The 18278-nt window shown below is 50.6% G+C and overlaps 1 protein-coding gene, 1 long non-coding RNA gene and 1 other non-coding gene across 6 annotated transcripts in view; 1 reads left to right on the top strand and 2 right to left on the bottom strand.

The window, feature by feature from the left end:
- The window catches only part of LOC150046819 (polycystin-1-like protein 2), a 65183-nt gene that overhangs the window by 15563 nt on the left and 31342 nt on the right, over positions 1 to 18278 (top strand). The window contains exons 8-21 of the mRNA XM_090357229.1: positions 914 to 991; positions 3563 to 3612; positions 5935 to 6052; positions 7342 to 7549; positions 9216 to 9333; positions 10042 to 10183; positions 11301 to 11477; positions 12356 to 12501; positions 13297 to 13491; positions 14078 to 14209; positions 15226 to 15408; positions 16723 to 16847; positions 17776 to 17899; positions 18000 to 18131. Coding sequence (XP_090213355.1) covers positions 914 to 991; positions 3563 to 3612; positions 5935 to 6052; positions 7342 to 7549; positions 9216 to 9333; positions 10042 to 10183; positions 11301 to 11477; positions 12356 to 12501; positions 13297 to 13491; positions 14078 to 14209; positions 15226 to 15408; positions 16723 to 16847; positions 17776 to 17899; positions 18000 to 18131 — 1928 coding nt within the window. The remainder of the gene's footprint in view (positions 1 to 913; positions 992 to 3562; positions 3613 to 5934; positions 6053 to 7341; positions 7550 to 9215; positions 9334 to 10041; positions 10184 to 11300; positions 11478 to 12355; positions 12502 to 13296; positions 13492 to 14077; positions 14210 to 15225; positions 15409 to 16722; positions 16848 to 17775; positions 17900 to 17999; positions 18132 to 18278) is intronic.
- On the bottom strand, positions 371 to 515 carry LOC150046820 (small nucleolar RNA SNORA57). The gene has a single exon (XR_016539583.1). It is a non-coding gene; the product is annotated as a small nucleolar RNA SNORA57 (small nucleolar RNA).
- LOC150046821 (uncharacterized) overlaps positions 5881 to 18278 on the bottom strand; it is a 55375-nt gene continuing 42977 nt past the window's right edge. The window contains exon 5 of one of the 4 annotated variants that reach the window (XR_016539530.1): positions 5881 to 5928. This is a non-coding gene — a long non-coding RNA (uncharacterized LOC150046821). Of the gene's footprint in view, positions 5929 to 6015; positions 6146 to 11070; positions 11317 to 18044; positions 18114 to 18278 lie in introns of those variants that run through there. The other 3 variants (XR_016539527.1, XR_016539529.1, XR_016539528.1) reach the window with 3 other exon arrangements.

An 18278-nucleotide genomic window follows, 5' to 3' on the forward strand; every position in this document is an offset into this window, starting at 1 on the left:
CTCTCTATTCTTTCTGCTGAATCTTCTCATTCTCTCTGACCTCTGGTACAGCCTCCCTCCACCCAGGCTCACAGCAGACTCATGGAAAAGTCTTCCCCATTCTTGGCCCACTGGAAACCACCAGTGGGTACTTGCAGACACAGGCTCAGTTATCTCGGCCTTTCATTCCCCGCCCCTCCCCACCACAGGCAGCTGCAGGGCCTGTAGGTCAGGATCCTGGTCTTCACAGCTGTGCTCTCCAGGGAAGGGAACAGAAGGAAGTCCTCCAGCTGCCACTCCTGCGGCACGAGGAGAGAAGGACGACCGTGTGGATTAGCGGCTCTCATCCCCCTCCACTCTTGCAATCCTTTTTACATTTTTTCCTTTGGACTTGAGTCCTGGAGCTTGAGGATAGAACCAGAGAACAAGAAATCACTAGCAAGGAAGACAGGGCTTGAGGGGGCTCGAGCCCTTTCCTTCTGCCTGTGTACCTGGGAGAACGGGACTATACGCCCAGCCCCTGCTGAGAAATGAGGGCCACTCGGTAATCCTATCATACCACGTCCTCTGAGAGAATGACCACTCTAATCTGGTTAATGAGCGTCGGCCATATTCACCTTTGAAATGTAGCTCTGTTCCTGGTCCACACCATAAATCATTTCCTTCTCTCCTGAGGTTGAAGTGATCCCAGCCATGATATCCCCATGCCAATTCCTGCCAGGGCATGGCACTTACTGTCCCAGTCTGCTAGATGTTCCTTCATCGCCATGTCTCAGATTCTGGGCCATGCTCAATACATGCTGGGAGGCTCAGAGACTCACCAGTGGGCTTCAGTTTACAGGAAGAACCCTCGCTGGGAGAGAGTAGCCTCGGCGTAGGTTAAACAGATAACAATAGTGCTACCACTCTCACCCTTTACCTTTTTACATTGCAGGTACTTTTCTGGTCACCGTGTTGGTATGGAACGCCTTCTCAAACCTGAGCTTGGAGATCAGGAATGTCACGGTCACAGGCAAGATGTTTCTGTTACGGGATTCCCATGCATGGGGGTAGCTTCGAGTCCAGACAGTGCCACTTCCTCTACAGGCCTCTGAATACATTCGTATGTTCCAAATACTCATACCTGTTTAAAGAGACAATGATCAAAAGTATTAGAAATATCCATCCCCACTGCATATGTGTTTCATTCTTGTCATTATTCTCTAACCAACACAATGTGTAGCAGCTTTTACCACATCATATTTATTACTTCGGGTATTGGAAGTAATCTAGAGGTCATTCAAAGTATCTGGAAGGGCTGCGGGTACTGCTTTGCCTGTCATGTGAGAGGTCTTAGGTTTCAATCCTAGCACTGAAAACAACAGCAACAGAAAAACACCTGCAAGGCGATAGACTTGACCATCCTCAGATTTGAGTATCTGTAAGAGATCCTGGAACCAAACTGCCTCAGACTCTGGAGGACAACCATACAGGGAAGCATTCAACCACTGACATATAATTCTGAAACAAAAGAGTTTGTATTCATCAGACATTTAAGCTGGAAAGAACAGAAAGTCAGTCTAAAGTCAGTGGCTTTAAATCCAGAAGACGTTTGTCTCGTATAAGAAACTCGGAGGCAAGTGATCCCATCAGCAGAGACCCAGGCACAGTCTACCTTTCTGCTCTGCCATCCTCAGAGTGCTGGCTTCAGTTCTGTTTCTCATGGAATCAAGATGGCTGCTGCAGCTCCAGACAGTGTTTGTCAACCTGCATTGTTCAGCAGGAACAGGACAGTTCCTCAAATGCACTTTTTTTTGTATTAGGAGGAAATCTTTCTCGCTAAAGCACCCAGCAATCTTCCCTTATGTCTATAAGGGACGCTGGGCAGACAAGCATGCAGAATTTTCGGGTTCTGTGGGAGAAGGTAGGTTCTGGATGCCGAGGGGCAATGGCTGTTGATGAGCCAGGCATCAGGAACCATCACAGAGCGTGACGTTTACCCTGAGTGTTCATTGTCAGGAGTTTCTGAGCAACAAGGATCGGGAAAGCCATTCAGGTTAGCCCAAGTCAAGAGGAAATGGTATCAGGTTGCTAAATGAAGAGCCCAGGAGATGCCTGGCACCTGAGTACACCCAGATCCATCCCTTACGCCACATCTGTGCCTCTCCATCTCTTGGTTGGGAGCTGGCGCCATTCTGATTCTCCCTTTTCTAGCAGTCGCAAGGTAGTAGCAAGGTGGCCCCAGACTGGGGCCCTTAGACACAGTCATGCTGGGTACTTAGGGCAGAAGACGGTGGCTGCTTCCTGCTGGTCTGCCTCAGTAGGACCCAGGCAAAAGAGATGGCTTCTCAGGGAAAGAAGTGCACATCCATGTCGGTGCTGTTTAATGACACAAGAGGGCTTGGAGGCCTGATGGGAAAACCTCCTCGGAAGCCTACTCCTGACTGGTGTTTCATCACCACGTTTTAGTTAAGCATGAACCACACTGACATTGCAGCGTCTCCAGAGCACAGTAATGGAATGCACCTTTTGTGTGTTCATATGCCACACTACAGAACTGGCATTCTGTATCCCAGATCCCAGGGAAATAGGACTTTACCCTGAGTCTCCTTTGTAGACGAAGAAACGAAGACTCGGAAGGAACAATTAAGCCGCCTCGGGGTCACAGAAGCAACAAGAGGCCCACGAGAAATGTGCCACAGTGCACATGGCTGCTCCCGCAGGTTCAGCCACCTCCTCTTGCTCAGCGCTCAGGGACGTCAGATGGTAGTAGGACATGCACCTCGATGGGAGCAGTTACACCATGGAAATTAACATATGCCCAAGCCAGGAGTCCTCCTTCTGCCCTTGCTTGGCAGCAAATCTCAGAGGCCCACAGAAGGGCCTGTCTGACAGGACCCTAGTTCAGCTCCATGATGGCTGAAGTTAAGCGCCAGTCTTGCCAGGAGAGGTGCGAAACACACCTGTATGTGTTTGTGAGAGGGTATTTTCCAGAGAGGCTTAGCTCAGGGGAGGACACCTGCCCTGAGTGTGAGGGAGCAGCATCCCATGGGCTGGGGCCCAGGTAGAAAAAAGAGGAAAACCCAGAACTCCAGGATCTCTTCCCCGGCTTCCTGGCCACCCTAGGGTGAGTAGCTCTCTTCTACCAGGCCCTCTGCCGTGATGGACTGAAACCGCCGCAACACAAGCCGAAATAAACCTTAGCCCCCTTTAAGTTGTCTCTCCCAGGTGTTTGGAGGTCTGACAAACACAATTTATGTTGGTAGCTACGTCTTCCTGAACTACTGAAGAGGTGTCTCAGCCCCATTGCAGACATGGCATCTTTGTTTTTGCCCTATTTTCCTATGTCTAGATTTTTATTCCATTTACCAACAGGGGCTGCTGCCCTGCGGGTGTGTTCTGTATGACTCTCTGACTCTGCCTCTTCTTTTTTTTTTTTTTTGAGATGGTTTCTCTGTATTGCTATATTGTGCAAGCTATCCTCAGACTCTGTGGACTCAAGTGGTCTTCCCTCCTCAGGACTGTGCCCATATGACTCTGACTTTTAACCACCTGTAATAAGGCTTCCCACCAAGGTCGCCATTCACTTCTACCTTATTCACAGCCTCTTCCAGTATGCAAGAACCATCTGGGATGAATACTGGAGAAAAGAAGGTAAGTATCTTTATTGGACATTTAACTTCTTAAGAAAAAAAATGTCTAAGCACTTGGTTTTAGTTTTCAGGTTTATTTTGTTTTGTACCAATTACCTGGAGTAAGAATCTTTAAAGCGTCTTCCTTTTTAAAAAAGGTATAAAAGGACTGAAGTCAAATAGAGTGTGTTTTCCACCTGTAACAGGATTATGCTGCAAATCACTGTTAAGCCATCTAAGTAATATAGATATCACTTGAACATTTTAGAGGTTAAATAGCATACTTTTACTAATAAAAAATGAATGGGTTAGGTACCTATGGCTCACGTATATAATATTAGCTACTTAAAAAGCTGAGATCTGAGGATTCCAATTCAGAGACATCCCTGGCAGACAAATTTTTGAGGCTCTTATTTGTAGTAAACCAGTAAAAAGCTGGAACTGGAGGCAAGAATCAAATGGTAGCGTATACCAGCGCTGAATGAAAAAGTCAAGTGAGAGCATGAGGGTCTGACTTCAGTCTCTAGGACTGGCATGAGCAAACAAATTAAAATTCCACACAAATGGTCCAAAGAGGAAATAATCAGGCTGGGTGCCAGTGGCTCACACCTGTAATCCTAGATACTCAGGAGGCTGAGATCTGAGGATTGCAGTTCAAAACCAGCCAGAGCACTAAAGTTCATGAGACTCTTATCTCCAATTAACCATCAGAAAACTGGAAGTGGCACTGTGGCTCAAGGGATAGGGTAGTAGCCTTGAGCTGAAGAGCTCAGAGGCAGCACCCATGCCCAGAGTTCAAGTCCCATGACTGACCCCCCCCCCCCAAAAAAAAGCTGGAAGTAGAGCTGTGCCTCAAGTGGTAGAGTATCAGCCTTGAGAGAAAAAGCCTTGAGAGCATGAGGCACTGCGTTCAAGTCCTGGTACAGGCATGAGCATGCACACACACACACACCTCATATTATCATCAGAGAAATTGGGAAATATTTCTGACAACCTGTTCAAATTTGTAGGATGCAGCCAAAGCAGTAAATAGGTGAATATTTATAGCTTTTACTGCTTATATTAGAAAATAAGGGCATTTTTAGGATTGATAGAAAGATTGAGTGTTCAGCTCCTCGCTGTTGACATTGTTTATACATGTCTTTATGAGTAACAGTGATTTTCATTCGTGCATTTACAGGGCTGAAGCATTGATACTAGGGATTAGGGCTTCAACAGTGGAATAAATAGATGTGATTGGGGTTGGAGGTATGGCTCAGGTGGTAGAACCAACGTTTCAAAGCCTGAGACACTTGAGTTCAAGTCCTAGTCTCAGATTAAAAAAATAAATAAATAAAAGATGTGATCCTTGTCTTCAGGAAGCTCACTGAATGAGATAAATTAGAAGAATTAAGAAATTAAAATTTGTGGCATATATCCCTCAAGAACCACTAGGGTACGGTGGTAGCAACTGTGGGGGAGGGGAGAGGTCCGGGTAAGAGAATGTGGTTGGACAAGTCCTTTCGAGAAGGAATGCAAAGATAAGACAGTCTGCAGAGGCAGAGCTTTCTGAGTGCTTGGCTGAGAAGGCCTGGAGGCTGGTAAAGGCTGAACACCAGCGTGGCTGGAACCCAGGTGGAAGGAACACTAGAATGGGTAGAGGCCAAGGCAAGGAGTTTGCATTTATTCTCAGGCCAGTGGAGGACACTGGGGGTTGAGTTTCACAGTAGGCTGTACAGTGAAACTGTACAGGCTGTCTTCTAGGTTTGAGCAAGAGGCCTTACAGCCTGAGTTGTTCAACAGGTCCCTCGAGAATTGATTCCCAGAACACACCGTGTGCCTTTCCCTAGAACGCATCTGCCCTCTCCTCCTCCTTCCATTGTTCCGAGACCCTGCCCTATGGGAGCTTCCCCAGGCTCCTGGGTCTGTGTAAAAAGGAATACCAAATCCACAGCAACCCCTGGAGACAGATGCTATCAAATCCCCGGAAGAACAGAATCAAAACTGGCCGAGGGTTTGGACTGAGGCAGGCCTCAGTCACTGCTCCGGGTTCTGTCAGTGCATGTGCCCGGCTTTCCTACCTCCAGGACAAGGGCTGGTCCTTGTTCCTAGATCTCCAGTGCCTCTCTCCTAAGACTACGTCTGCGCATTGAATGCATGATGGGTTCTGGGCCCACACTCAGATAAACTTACTTACCCAGTGACTGCAGCCAGGTGGGTCAGCGGGGTCTTCCTCTGCGCCGTGCCTCACACTGCACCTGCTCTTGCCACACACCGCTCTGAGGTGGAGGATGGCTTGACCGCAGCACAGCGAGGCGGAGTCATTTATGGAGAGCTGCCTCACCAGTGTCCCCTTCTTCTGCAGAGACACAAAGGGGATGTGGAGGTGTACATCAAGCCTGGCCTGTACGTGGACCCTTTCACCACAGTCACCCTGGGCTGGCCGGCCGGTGATGAGGACTTGCGCTTCCGCTGGTCCTGTGGTAGGTGGTGTGAGTTGTCCTTTCTGGGAAGTGGCAGATAACATTGGGTTCTGCTGTCATTTTTCTTCCTCTTCACATGCATATCACTTAGGCCTGATGGTAAGGTGAACAGAAAAGGAAGACAGGAAGTGATGGCTCACCAGGAGGGGAATGGCCCTGAACACAGGGAAGCATGGGCATGTGCTTTTTTATTAGCACACACTGACAGTGCCATACAGGGTCAGTGATGGAATGCTCTTGCTTCTCTGGGGGGGCAGCCTTCCCTTCTCCCCATCCCCACATTACTGGGGCAAAGGTCAGGTATCTTTTGACAAACCACGATGGTAGCACAAGTTTTTAGAAATGAGTGACCTCTTTTTCCTAGGGTTATAATCTAGAAACATATGAACTGTTTTAGAAATAATATCATTCATACTGACTTGTTGTGTTGCTCTGTTAACATTTTTTTTCCATTGGACAACATATCCTGCGGAGTTTAATGTCACATGTCTTCTTGTCTGTCTTATCATAATAAATGGATCCACAATAGGCTGTGATCCAGTTAATAGATGATCATTTATTCACTAGGATTGTTTTTTTTGTTGTTGTTTTTGGCCAGTCCTGGACTTGTGCTCAGGGTCCGAGCACTGTCCTTGGGTTTTCTCAAGGCCAGAGCTCTACCACTTGAGCCACGGTACCACTTCTGGCTTTTTTCTATGTATGTGGTACTGAGGAATTGAACCCGGGTCTCCGTGCATGCTAGGCAAGCACTGTAGGCCAAACTCCCGGCAATGGTTTTATTTTTTCGTGTTTTTCACCAGGACTGTTGTTTTGGACATTTTAGGTTATTTCCATTAGTTTGCTCTTATGCCCAATGTTGTCATTTGTTTGATATGTTTATATCTGTGCTTGCTTTCATTACTAAATTCCTTAAAATGGACTAACTGGCTCCAACATCCTATGGAAGTTCAAGGCTTTTGACATTGCACGGGGCGTGGACTTTAGGACACCATCGGCCATGACCCTGGGGATATTTTGTGATTGATGAGCATGTGGGAGCGATAGGGAGTGAGGTATGGATGGATAGACATCCATCACTGGAGTTGAGTTAATGGAGCTGTTACCAAAGGCAGAAGAGACAGCAGCTTGCCACTGCAGGGGCAGCGAGCAGGGGCTGCCATACCCCAGAGGGCCTTAGAGCTGCACTAAGGATGAGGCAGTGCCCGGGACCTGCTCCCAGCTGAAGACCCTCTTCTGAAGCTCTCAAGCCATATGGGCCATGGATAACAGCGTCTCCCACCCTCTTCCAGGACGCTGCTGGGATCAGTGGAGCCACTGTGTTGAGAGGCAACGACTCCGCACCGCCCAGAGGGAACTGGTGATCCCACCATCCTGCCTGCCACCCCCCGGATCGGCTGTCACCTTGCGCCTGGCCATCCTAAGGGGCCAGGAGCTGGAGAAAGAGACACAGCACTGCCTCTATGTGTCTGCTCCCCGGGACCTGGAGCCCCGAGTCAGGTGAGGCACACAGGCATGGTCCTCTGTTCACCAGCCAGCACGAACTAGGTGCCAATGCAGGACGGTCCTGCCTCAGGGCAAGCCCTGCAGGGCTCAGCAATGATTTACACAAAGGAGTGAAGGGAGAGAACACGTTTGAATGTTTCCCTGGTTAGGGGGTCATAGAGGGCGTCCCATAGGAGCTGGGGCTGAGCAGAGATGGAACAGGAAGAACATAGCCTGGAAAAGTATGGCTGGAGAGGGCAAAGATTCGGGGAGAAAAGAAGAGAGTGGAAGAGAAAGAGGCCAGCTTTCTCTAGTACAGAGAAGAGTGGTAAAGAAGGAGACAAGGAGTAGGCAGGCCAGGTTCAGGCAGGGTAGCTGGGACCTGAGTTGAGGTCTTTATCTAAAAGTTACAGAGAGAAGCCATCTAGAACCTGGTCACATCTTGCTTCCAAACACTTTGCTAGCAGGGTAGAGAATGAGTGTGGAAGAGCAGAGGTGGCCTTAGGAGATTACCTGAGTGCGTCAAGAGTCCAGGTGAGAGCTCCAGGCATCTGGTCTGTTGGCTGGGTCCTTGCAGGAAGTAGATGGCCCCCTCTCACGAGGAATGGGCCGCAGATGGGTGACACGTTTCCATTGACAAATGTAGACAGGGCTAAGGGACAACCAAGGTGACAATGCAGGACAGTAACAGGGAGCCATTGCTCCTAGGACTGGGGACAAAGGTGACTGGAAGCTCTTGCGGTCTAAGCTGTGGCCTTGGCTGGAGGGGCACGGCCTTTGGCCCTTCAGGAAAAGAAGGGGAGTCAAGCGGTGATAAATCCCCGCCCTCTCTCCTACTCCCAGTGGTTCTCCACCAGTGCTGCCCTAGGGTAGGATGTGGAGGTATGCAGTCTACCAAGGCTGATCTCTGGGAATCAGTCACAAAGGGCTATTGAATGGTCTGGAAGACCAGTGGAGTGCAGTGCGCTTGTACCAGGGCAGAGGGTGACAAGCAAAGCAGGAGGGAATGCTTATAAAGTGACACCAAAAGGGATCCCAAGGAGGGACTGGACATGGCAGAGGCTAGCGTGGCCTCTGGGGGGCTGCATGCAGAGGGAGCAGGCCATTATAGAGAAGGCCCAGGATGAGGGCTTAGGAGAAGTCACATGAACTCTGAGCCTGGCGTTGGTCATGTGCTCAGAGGATTCTGGGTGGCACTCACAGGGCTGCTGTGAGCACTGGATGAGTTGATATCTGTGGATGTTCTTTATGTCTGGCATGCTTCCCGTGCCATCATTTGCTGTTATTAGGATGAAAAGATTCACAGTTTTGTGTTCGGGGGGGGGGTTACCCTCTCACTTTGCAAGTGAGGACACGGAAGCTCAGCCTCCAAGTGACTTATAAGGGCTGAGTATTCCTAAGTAGCAAGGTCAAGATTTGAACCCAAACACTTGTTTCAGCCTCCTGAAGGTTTAGGTGTAAGTGACTTGGGAGTTTTGTCAGGCCGTGGGTTTGCCCATTCTGTAAGATCAGGGCTAGACTCTGATGCGGCTTGGGGCAGTGGCTGCTTTGACACCACTTTCCATTTGGGGAAAGGCCATTCCCCACCCTCTCAGAGGGCTCAACAAGAACCGGGCAGAAGAGTGGGCTTCTCATAGTGCGTAAGGGAGCTTCCTCTCCCTGCTCCCTGTTTCCTTTCCAGCTGTGAGCAGAACTGCCAGCTGGTGGATGCCAATGAAGACATTCTGCTCAGGGTCGCCTTGGGAGAGGACACCCCGACAGCCACATACAACTGGTACTTGGACAGTTCTCCAGACAAAGTAAGGACGATGATAGCCACTCATAGAGGACAGAGTGAATCCCCAGCAGGATGGATACAGAGAAGCAAAGGCTAAGGGGCTGGGGAGATAGCTCTGTGGCCCTTGGTCATTAGCACCAGCAAAAAAAAAAAAAAAAAAAAAAAAAAAGAAAGAAAGAAAGAAAGAAAGAAAGAAAGAAAAAAGTAACTCCATAGGGAGGTACCTGGCCAGTGCTACTGGCCCAAGGCCCCTGTCCAGGCTGACACTTCTCCCTGACCCATCTCTCATCTCCCAGTGCTGTGTAGGGACTGATAGGAGGTTGAGCAGTCCAGGCCCTAAGCCCCTAGGAAGGCATCATCTTCGATGTGCAGCTCTCCTGTTCCACAGCTCCCCATGGGGCCAGGCTGAGGCCGCTCACCTCTTGTGGAACTGCTTCTTTGCTTCCCTTCCCTCTCTTCCTGTCCTGTAGCCTCCCCTGTGTTCTCTGAAACCTCTCCTTCCTCCAATGACCTGTACACCAACGCCTGCGCAGGCACCTCCCCAAACCTTACCTCAGACGTACAGCCTATCAACACCAGAGCTGGGCATTCAGCCGGCTTTGGGGATGCTGATGGGTCCCCACTGCCACCTCTGTTTCAGATAAATTTCCTGGGGGGCATAAGCCGCTGTCCCACAAGGTCTGGGGTCTTGACTACAAACCCAGAGGCCCTGTGCTCTGCTGTCTTGTAGGCCGAACCCCTCCCTGCTGCCTGCAGACTCACAGGGTTCCAGACACACGCTCTGACCCTTCTTCAGGGAGACACCTCCTCGCTGCTGCTTAACAGCAGCTTCCTGCAGATGTGGGGACAGGTCATCTGGATCAGGGTCACAGGTGAGAAGCCACCCCACCTCCTCCTGTTAGAGAGCTGAGGCAAATCCACAAACATTCACCTATGAGGCTTTGGCAGGGCATGGAGTGTGGCTGGGGCTTTGGAGGGAATTTCACTGAGAGACTCTGGGGAAAGGATTTCACGTCCTGGGGCCTTAGTTCTCTCCTGGGTAGACTGGAGAAGTTCCTGATGAGAGTGGCTCTCAGGCAGGATGAGCGCCAGAAGCAGTGGAATGCACTGGTGACGCCCGCCTGTGCTGCCAGGGGAAGGCAGAGCTGCCCATTCAAAACAAGCTTAGCTGGGCCTGGTGATGTTTAGGGGCTGAGGCAGAAGGGTGAGGAGTTCAAGGCCAGGTTGAGTGCTAATGGCTCACACCTGTAATCCTAGCTACTCAGAAGGCTGAGATCTGAGGATCAAGGATCAAAGCCAGCCTGGGCAGGAAAGTCTGTGAGACTCTTATCTCCAGTTGAACACCAAAAAAAGGCTGGATGTGGAGCTGTGGTTCAAGTGGTAGAATGCTAGGCTTGAGCACAAAAGCTTAGGGATGGTATCCAGGCCCTGAGTTCAAGCTCCAAAATGGGGACACACACGCACACACAAGAGTTCAAAGCCTGGCCCTGTCTCAAAAGTAAAATAAGCAATCCAAGTGTAGGAAACACATTATTATTAGTGACCCATTTTACAGATGATACATTGACCCTCAAAAAGCTCAAGCCCAAGTCACTTGGTTGGTACAGTGAGTGGCAGAACTGGAATTCCAACTCAGACCTATCTGATTCTCTTCTATTATTTTGGCCCAGTTTCCCTCCCTCTCCCTGCTTCCCTCCCTCTCCCCGCTGTCTCTCTTCCTCCCCCCTCCCTGTCTTCCTCCCTCCTTCCCTCCCCACTTCTCTCTTTCTGTTTCTCTCTCTCTTACTGGAACTCATAATCCTACCTGAGCATCCTGAGGGCCTCCTCAGTCTCCCTGGGACTCTGCATCAAGGGGGCATTCTTGCATCAGGGGGGACCTGGAGGCTGCCCCCCGAATCTCCAGAGCGCTCTGGGTCTGGGGTGGGGGCAGCCAGGAGCAGCAGCTGTCCAGGTCCTCCTGGAGCATGGCGATCTGTCTTCACTCCCCAGCGCTGACCAGGCATGCCTACGGGGAGGACACCTATGTGATCAGCACTCTGCCCCTGCCTGATGCGCCCACTTGTGTGATTGCCCCTGAGGAGGGCACTGTCCTGACCAGCTTTGCCATTCTCTGTATGGCCTCCGCCGGCCTGGAGCCCCTGGAATACTGCTTCTGTCTCGAATCAGGTACCGTCTTGGGATGGGCGCATTCTCTCCAGAACAGGGGCTGTGGGACTCTCTCAGGGAGAGCTCAAGAACGTGTTCCTTTAGTCAGAGGTTGGCAGGATGAGGGGCTCCTCTGAACTGGCCAATCTCACAGCACTGGCCTAGCCATCATACCACAGGGATGTGAGAAGCAGGTCCCGCACAGCCCCAGATGCCTAAATTCCTTCTGTATAAGTGGTGTGAGGGTGAGAAGGAAGAAGAGAGCCAGAAATATACACGTGAGGACGTGGCTAGACTCTCCCAACCCCCATGAACCAGGAGTAACTGTGATGCTGTGTTTCTGGAACTACTTGGAAAGAGAGAGGTGAATCTGGCATGCCCAGAGTCAATGATTACACAGACCCTGCTTCACAGGGCAGCATCAGAGAATGGCATGCCACAGGACAGGCTGAGCTGAGTTCCCACAGCCCCTGCTCACTTGCATGAGACTCCAAATAGTCACTCAATACTCTAATACCCCATGGCCAGGACCACAGTGGGCATTAGCAGGAGGGTGGGACATCCCAGTCCCATTTTTTTTCTTTTTTGTCAGTTATGGGACTTGAACTCTAGGCCTGGGTGCTGTCCCTGAGCTCTTCAGCTCAAGGCTGCTGCCCTACCCGCAAGTCATAGCGCCACTTCCAGTTTTCTGGTAATTAATTGGAGATAAGAGTCTTACGGACTTTTTAGTGCCCAGGCTGGCTTTGAACCACAATCCTGAGATCTCAGCCTCCTGAGTAGCAAGGATGACAGGCGAGAGCCACCGGGCCCAGCAAGAAGGATTACTTTTGTGTGTTGGTGACCTGGAGGATCCCTGGGGCTGGGAGACACCACCCTAATTGCTCAGTTCCCTTTGCCAGGGTCCTGCCTGCACTGTGGCCCTGAACAAACACTTCCATCTGTGTACCTACCTCTCGGAAAAGACAGCAAAGACTTTCTGCTGACAGTGATCATTTCTGTCACCAACCAGGCAGGGGACAGACAGCAGACCCATGCCACGGTGAAGGTGGGTGGCAGTGGTAGTCCTTCTTTCTTTCTTTCTAGAATGTTACCTCAAGGGTGGCTGGGGAAAAGTCGCCGTAGGCATGGCTGGTGAATCATTAATTGGCATATTACTGTATTTTACTTTTTTTTTCATAGTTGTGAGGCTTGAACTCAGGGCCTGGGCACTGTCCCTGAGTTCTTTATTGCTCAAGGCTAGTGTTCCACCACTTTAAGCCACAGCCACACTTCTAGTAGTTTAATGAAGATAAGAGTCTCATGGATAAGAGTCTTATACCTGGGCTGGCTTTGAATCATGATCCTCAGATCTCAGCCTCCTGAGTAGCTAGGATGACAGGTGTGAGCCACCTATAATCATTTATTTAACAAATATTTACAGATTCAAAGTTGTGGGGATCCAGCCACAAGCACAGGAACGGGGCCCTCTTCCTAGACTGCATGACTCAATAATTAGCATCAGGCTACGTATTGAGGGCAAGGAGTGGGGTAGAGCAGAAGGATATGGGTAAACACGAAACTAGTGCCTTCAGAGGAAGAAGGACCAAGATTAGTTACAGTAGTCAAAGTAAAGCCTTGATAAACCCCAGGAGAAAGTCAGGGGTCAGGAGCCAAGCTGAGGTCAGGAGATGGACAGTATGAAGTCAGCAACTAGAAGTGAAATGAGGGCTTGCCCTTCATTTTGGTGACTGTCAACTGCCTGGCACAAATGGGCTCCGGTGTCCTGGAAGTGCCTCAGAGTCCCATGGCAGGCCTGCTCTGTTCCCCACTGGCCACTGAGCCTGTTTCTGTTTCTCTGCAGGTGGGGCTTGGGGACACAGGTCTTGAGGAGGGGGCATTCCAGGCTGCCATATTGGAGAGAGTCACAACTACTCTACAAGGCGAGCATAGCCCTGAGCAACTTCTCCAGCTGGCCAAGTCTGTGTCTTCCATGCTGAACCAAGAGGAACTAGACCAGGACTCTGGGCAACTGCTAACAATGGACACAAGACAGAAGGTACCAAAACAGACTCCTTTGATACCTCCCATTGGGATCCCAGGGGTCTCTTGGGGTCGGGGGGGCAGGGTTCAGGGAACAGTGTGCAGACTTTAGCATCTCTCAGTGGTTTACGTCACCTCCTGGTCCTTCCAGTGAGGGACATAAAGAGAAGAAAGGTCTTCATTGCTGATAAGCCGCATTCTTTGTTCCCCACCACCAGTCCTAGGCTTGGGGAACGAGAAGAGCATGATTCCAGACCCTTCTTATTAGAAGTGATGAAACCATGGCCCCTTCCACATCATCAAAGCTTTCGTCTCTCCCTTACCCTTTCTCTCCCCACTCTCTTTTACTTCTGCCTCTAACATCCAGCTGCTTCACCTTCTTCCCTCCCTCTTGTGATCCCTTTGATCCTACCACCATCACAGTGAATCCACAGCTCTGTCTTGGGCTCAGGATCCCCAATCACAGCTCCAAAAGGCCTAAGTGACCTTTTTGTCCTCAGAGGTAACAAGTTCACAAGTTTCAAGCCATTCTTCTAACCCCAAATATTCCTGAAATGCTTTCACAGAGCCTCTGGAATTTCATTTTCTCTCCCTGTCTCAAGGTCAGAGAACATGTACTGCACTCACTGTCCGCGGTCATCGGCAGCCCAGAGGACATGCAGAGTGTGCAGAGACTGGCCGAGGTGCTGAGGGAGCTGACCCACCCCAGTGAGGAGCTCACCCCCGCAGCCCAGGTGAGAATTCCCACCTGCTGAGCCAGGCTGTCACACACATACGCATCTCTATGACAGGAAAGTAACGATCCAGCCAGGCCTAGGTCAAGGGTCCCTAAGTCTCAAAGCTCTTCTGGAGCTGTCAAGAATTCTGCCATTTTTCTTTCCACTGGTCCTTTGGATGCCCTCTATCCCTGTGCGGTGACCTTCCTGTCCTGCCCTTTCCTCTGGAAGGAAACTGGAAGGAATACCAGGATCCTGGTCACTGCTGGGCAGCACGATCACCAGAAGCTGCTGCTAACCCACCTCATCTTCCCATCCCAGGGCAGTCTGATGTCCAGCTACCAGAACCTTCCTTTCTAGCCTGGGGTTCTTCCCCTCCACCTGCCCTTCCACCTGTCCCCACAGCAGGGAAATCATGCATAGGCAGCCCAGCTACCTTAGCCCTCAATCAGTAAGTATCTCCTGAATGCTTTTGTCCCGGCCACCAAATTCATGGAGAATTCAGCAGCGAGTCACATACACAGACTGTACTCAAGGCATGCTCAACAAATAATCTCATCAAAACATAAGATTATCATGAAATACTATGTCCGTGTATCATCTGCTCACTCACCCCTATCTACCTGCCTACCCATGGTTCTATCCATCTATCCATCCAGCCATCCAACTTCCATCTATCCATTAATCTTCCTTTCACTCTTTCATCCAATCACCTATCATCTATGTGTCTATTCATCCTTTATCCATCCATCTTCCACCCATCACCCAAATCAGTAAAGGTTACCAACTACCCATGATGTGCACATCACTCCGTAAAGCACTCTGGGAAGGATTCAGAATTCCTCCTCCACGAAGGAACTTAGAGCCTTGTAAAGAGGAAGGATCCAATCATAAGTGAGGAATTCAGGCTGATCATATGAAGTGATTGGCTGTGATTGTTCTTGGCTTAGGCCTCTACCTTGCTCCCCTTCCTGGCATCCTACACCCCTGAAATGGCACAAGGACTGACTGGCCCATTCTTTGTTTGTACTCAGTGGATGGCTAGCCAGGCTCTGCAGCAGGCCAGTAAAGTCCTGTTGATAGCGAGTGCCAAGGCCCGTCCTGAGGATCAGAGGCGTCAGGCAGCCACCAGAGACTTGCTTTGGGCTGTGGGTAGTATACTGGAAGCTTCCCTGAGCAACCAACCAGAAGAATCTATGGATGACGACAGCAGCCAGGTAGGTTTCTCAGGCCAAATGAAGATCACATCTATACTGTGTGCCCAGCTCACACCCCCTTCCTTCAGATAAGGAAACTGAAGCCTAGGAGTTGTAGTGTTTTGCAAGAGCTAGAAGAAATGATCCAGGGATCAGTACCCCTGGGAGGCAGTGTGGTGTAATGGGCAGAGTGTGGGGCCTGGAACCAGGCAGCCTCGTTCTGAATCCTGCCTCATGTCACTTGCAAGCTATGTCAGTCGTCACTCACTGGCCCTAAAACTCTAATTCCTCATCTGCAAATGGAAGCATCCTGCCTGGCCTCAGATCAGCAGCCTCTGTTGGAGAGATCCTGTGTACCCCCTTGCAAGTTTGATAATTCCTGGTTCATTTAACCAAGAACACAGAACCGTCAGGGAGGCAGCGACCTAGAGCTGGGACACGTGTGGTTCCTGAGCAGCGCAGGGAAGCAGCGGACTTCCAGGACGGCATCGTGATGGATCCTCAAACCTCCATTGTGGCTGCCCCACAGTCATTTATCCCGTGGGCCATCTTTCCTTTGCAGGAAGATCTGAAGAACAGATCTGGCCACAGATTCAGACACACTGTGACATATCCATCTTCACCCCTAACAAGCATTCACACATCCATCCACGTTATACACACAATCACAGACGTATACAGAGCAACATCGTTGTACACTGACACTCGTTCACTCACACCCGGGAGCTATACCCACATGCACTCACACACTCATGGGTAATGCTCAAATACTTAGGCTCACAACCATGATGGTTACACACAACCTGGGCACCCCATAAGCACTCTGCAAACACCCAGCCCTCGCGGGTTCGCATCCTAGCCTTGGCATGCATCCATGAGGACACATCTTTTGAATGGCTTTACCCATAGCTCTCCCCATGCCCTGGAGTAACATCTGGCCAAGTATGGAAGTCAGCTGCACAAAGCCAAGTAGCACAGTGGCTCAGCACATGAGCCCAGAAGCTAGAAGCTTCCCCATGAGTCCTCTGGTTCTTTCTTCTCCTAATCAACATATCACTTCTCTAAGTCATCTTTCCTTTCCATGTCTGTTTCCCCTACTGCCCAAGAAGAGGGTAAAATAACTCTTCTCAGAGTAGTCAGGAGGTTTCGAAGGGCTCACAGGAGTCACACATTCTCATGCTCTGTATGTGCCACTCTTGACATTATCCACAGAGCTTTGTCCACCTCCCACTGCCCCCTCTCACTCTTGACAAGGGCCCCACCCAAGCCTGGTGACAGTGGCTAGAAGTGGCGTAGGGCCACAGTTCACAGTGGCATTGTCTTGCCTCTTAGCAGGTTGCTACACTAGCCCCGATGCTCAAGGCTGTGGAGTGTGTGCAGACCTCCCTCCTGCTGGGGACACTCCCTGGGGGCCTTCCAGCCATCCTGGCCAGCCCCTCCATCTCCGTATACACAAACAGGTAACCAACTGTACTTGTGTGTCCCCGAGAATGCTCATGCCCTGGTCTCCCCGAATCTACACCCAGATCCTAAGACCTAGGGGAAAGCAGTGTCTAGGAGGCCAGCTTTGGGATGTTGGTAGCCAGGCATGGGGGTAGAGGCCTTTATCTGGAGAACACCCTCCTTCCCACTAGGGTGGGTGTTTGTGCAGAGAGAAGAGAAGGGCTGAGGGCCACCCCCCGCATCAGAGCCATGTGAGTGAGTCCTGAGCTATGTGGGAAAGGGGTGGAGGGAGGGTGGCAAAAAGGACTTCACCTCATGGATGTGCCAGCCAGACCCTTTCTCCTAGGCCTGAGTTTTGCCATGGGGGATCCATCTTGCTAAGTACTGACCAGTTCCTGGGATCCCTTCCTCCTTCCTTTCCCCACCTGACCTAGACCATGTTGCAGGCCTAAACTGAGTCCCAGACACTGGTTCCTCAGGCCAGGGTTGCTGCACTGGGTTCCAGGGACAGATTCCCCAGTGGCATCCAGATCTGAGCTAAGGTCTAAAACCAGGTCTCCAGTCTAATCTGACAGAGACAAAGCAAAGTCTGGAAAAGAAGGAGCTGAGAGCCCATGACACCCAAGGCTAAGGCAGGCAGACAGGTGAAGCCCCCAAAAATGTCCATATCCAAGCTCATTTATTTAACAACAACAAAAAAGCTGTTGATCAGCTACTAAGTGCCAGGCTCTCAGGAACCATGGGTTGTGCAGTGAACAGAACTGGCTTTTGTGGTGATCCAGGGGCACCAGCTTCTCTGAGATGGCTTCTGCCGCTGGTACAAACCTGAGAACTTGCTAAAGACATCTCTCCGACAGCAGAGTCTGGAGCACACAGCAGAGCACAGGAAGAGCTGAGTTCTTCCTCCCACATGGTCACCTGATTCTTTCCTCATCCCATGACCAGAATACAGCCACGGACTTGGCGAGGCTCCTCTGTGCACATTTCTGCTGCTGACTCTGCCTCTTTCACTCTGCCCGCCTCCTCCCTCTGCCTCCTGGAGGATGACAGTGAGCCTGTGGATATCAGGGTAAGAGGAGAAATGGCTCCTTGGGGACAGCCTTCGCTCAGGGCCTCCTCACTCAGGGAAGCCCCGGGGCCTGGGCCAATGGGTCTCCTCTTCCTTTCAGGCGATGAGTTTCCCCAAGAGTCCCTTCCCAGCTGGGAGTCGCTTTGCAGTCAGTGGAACTGTTGGTGGACTCCTCATAACCACCCCTCGAGGACAGCCCATCCCTGTGAAGAACCTGTTGGAGAATATCGAGGTAGGAACAGGGGTGTTGTCCCAAGTCAGATGAGAGTTGGCTTCCTTCTTCAGTTCAGTTGGAACCCAAAGCTGGCTGATTCTATAAAGAAGAGAATCGTCCACAATGACCCTCACCTTCCCTTAAGCCCACACACATGTTCATCTA

This window comes from Megascapheus bottae, chromosome 24 (assembly GCF_031878675.1).
Source record: "Megascapheus bottae isolate mThoBot1 chromosome 24, mThoBot2.hap1, whole genome shotgun sequence".
Lineage (NCBI taxonomy): Eukaryota > Metazoa > Chordata > Mammalia > Rodentia > Geomyidae > Megascapheus > Megascapheus bottae.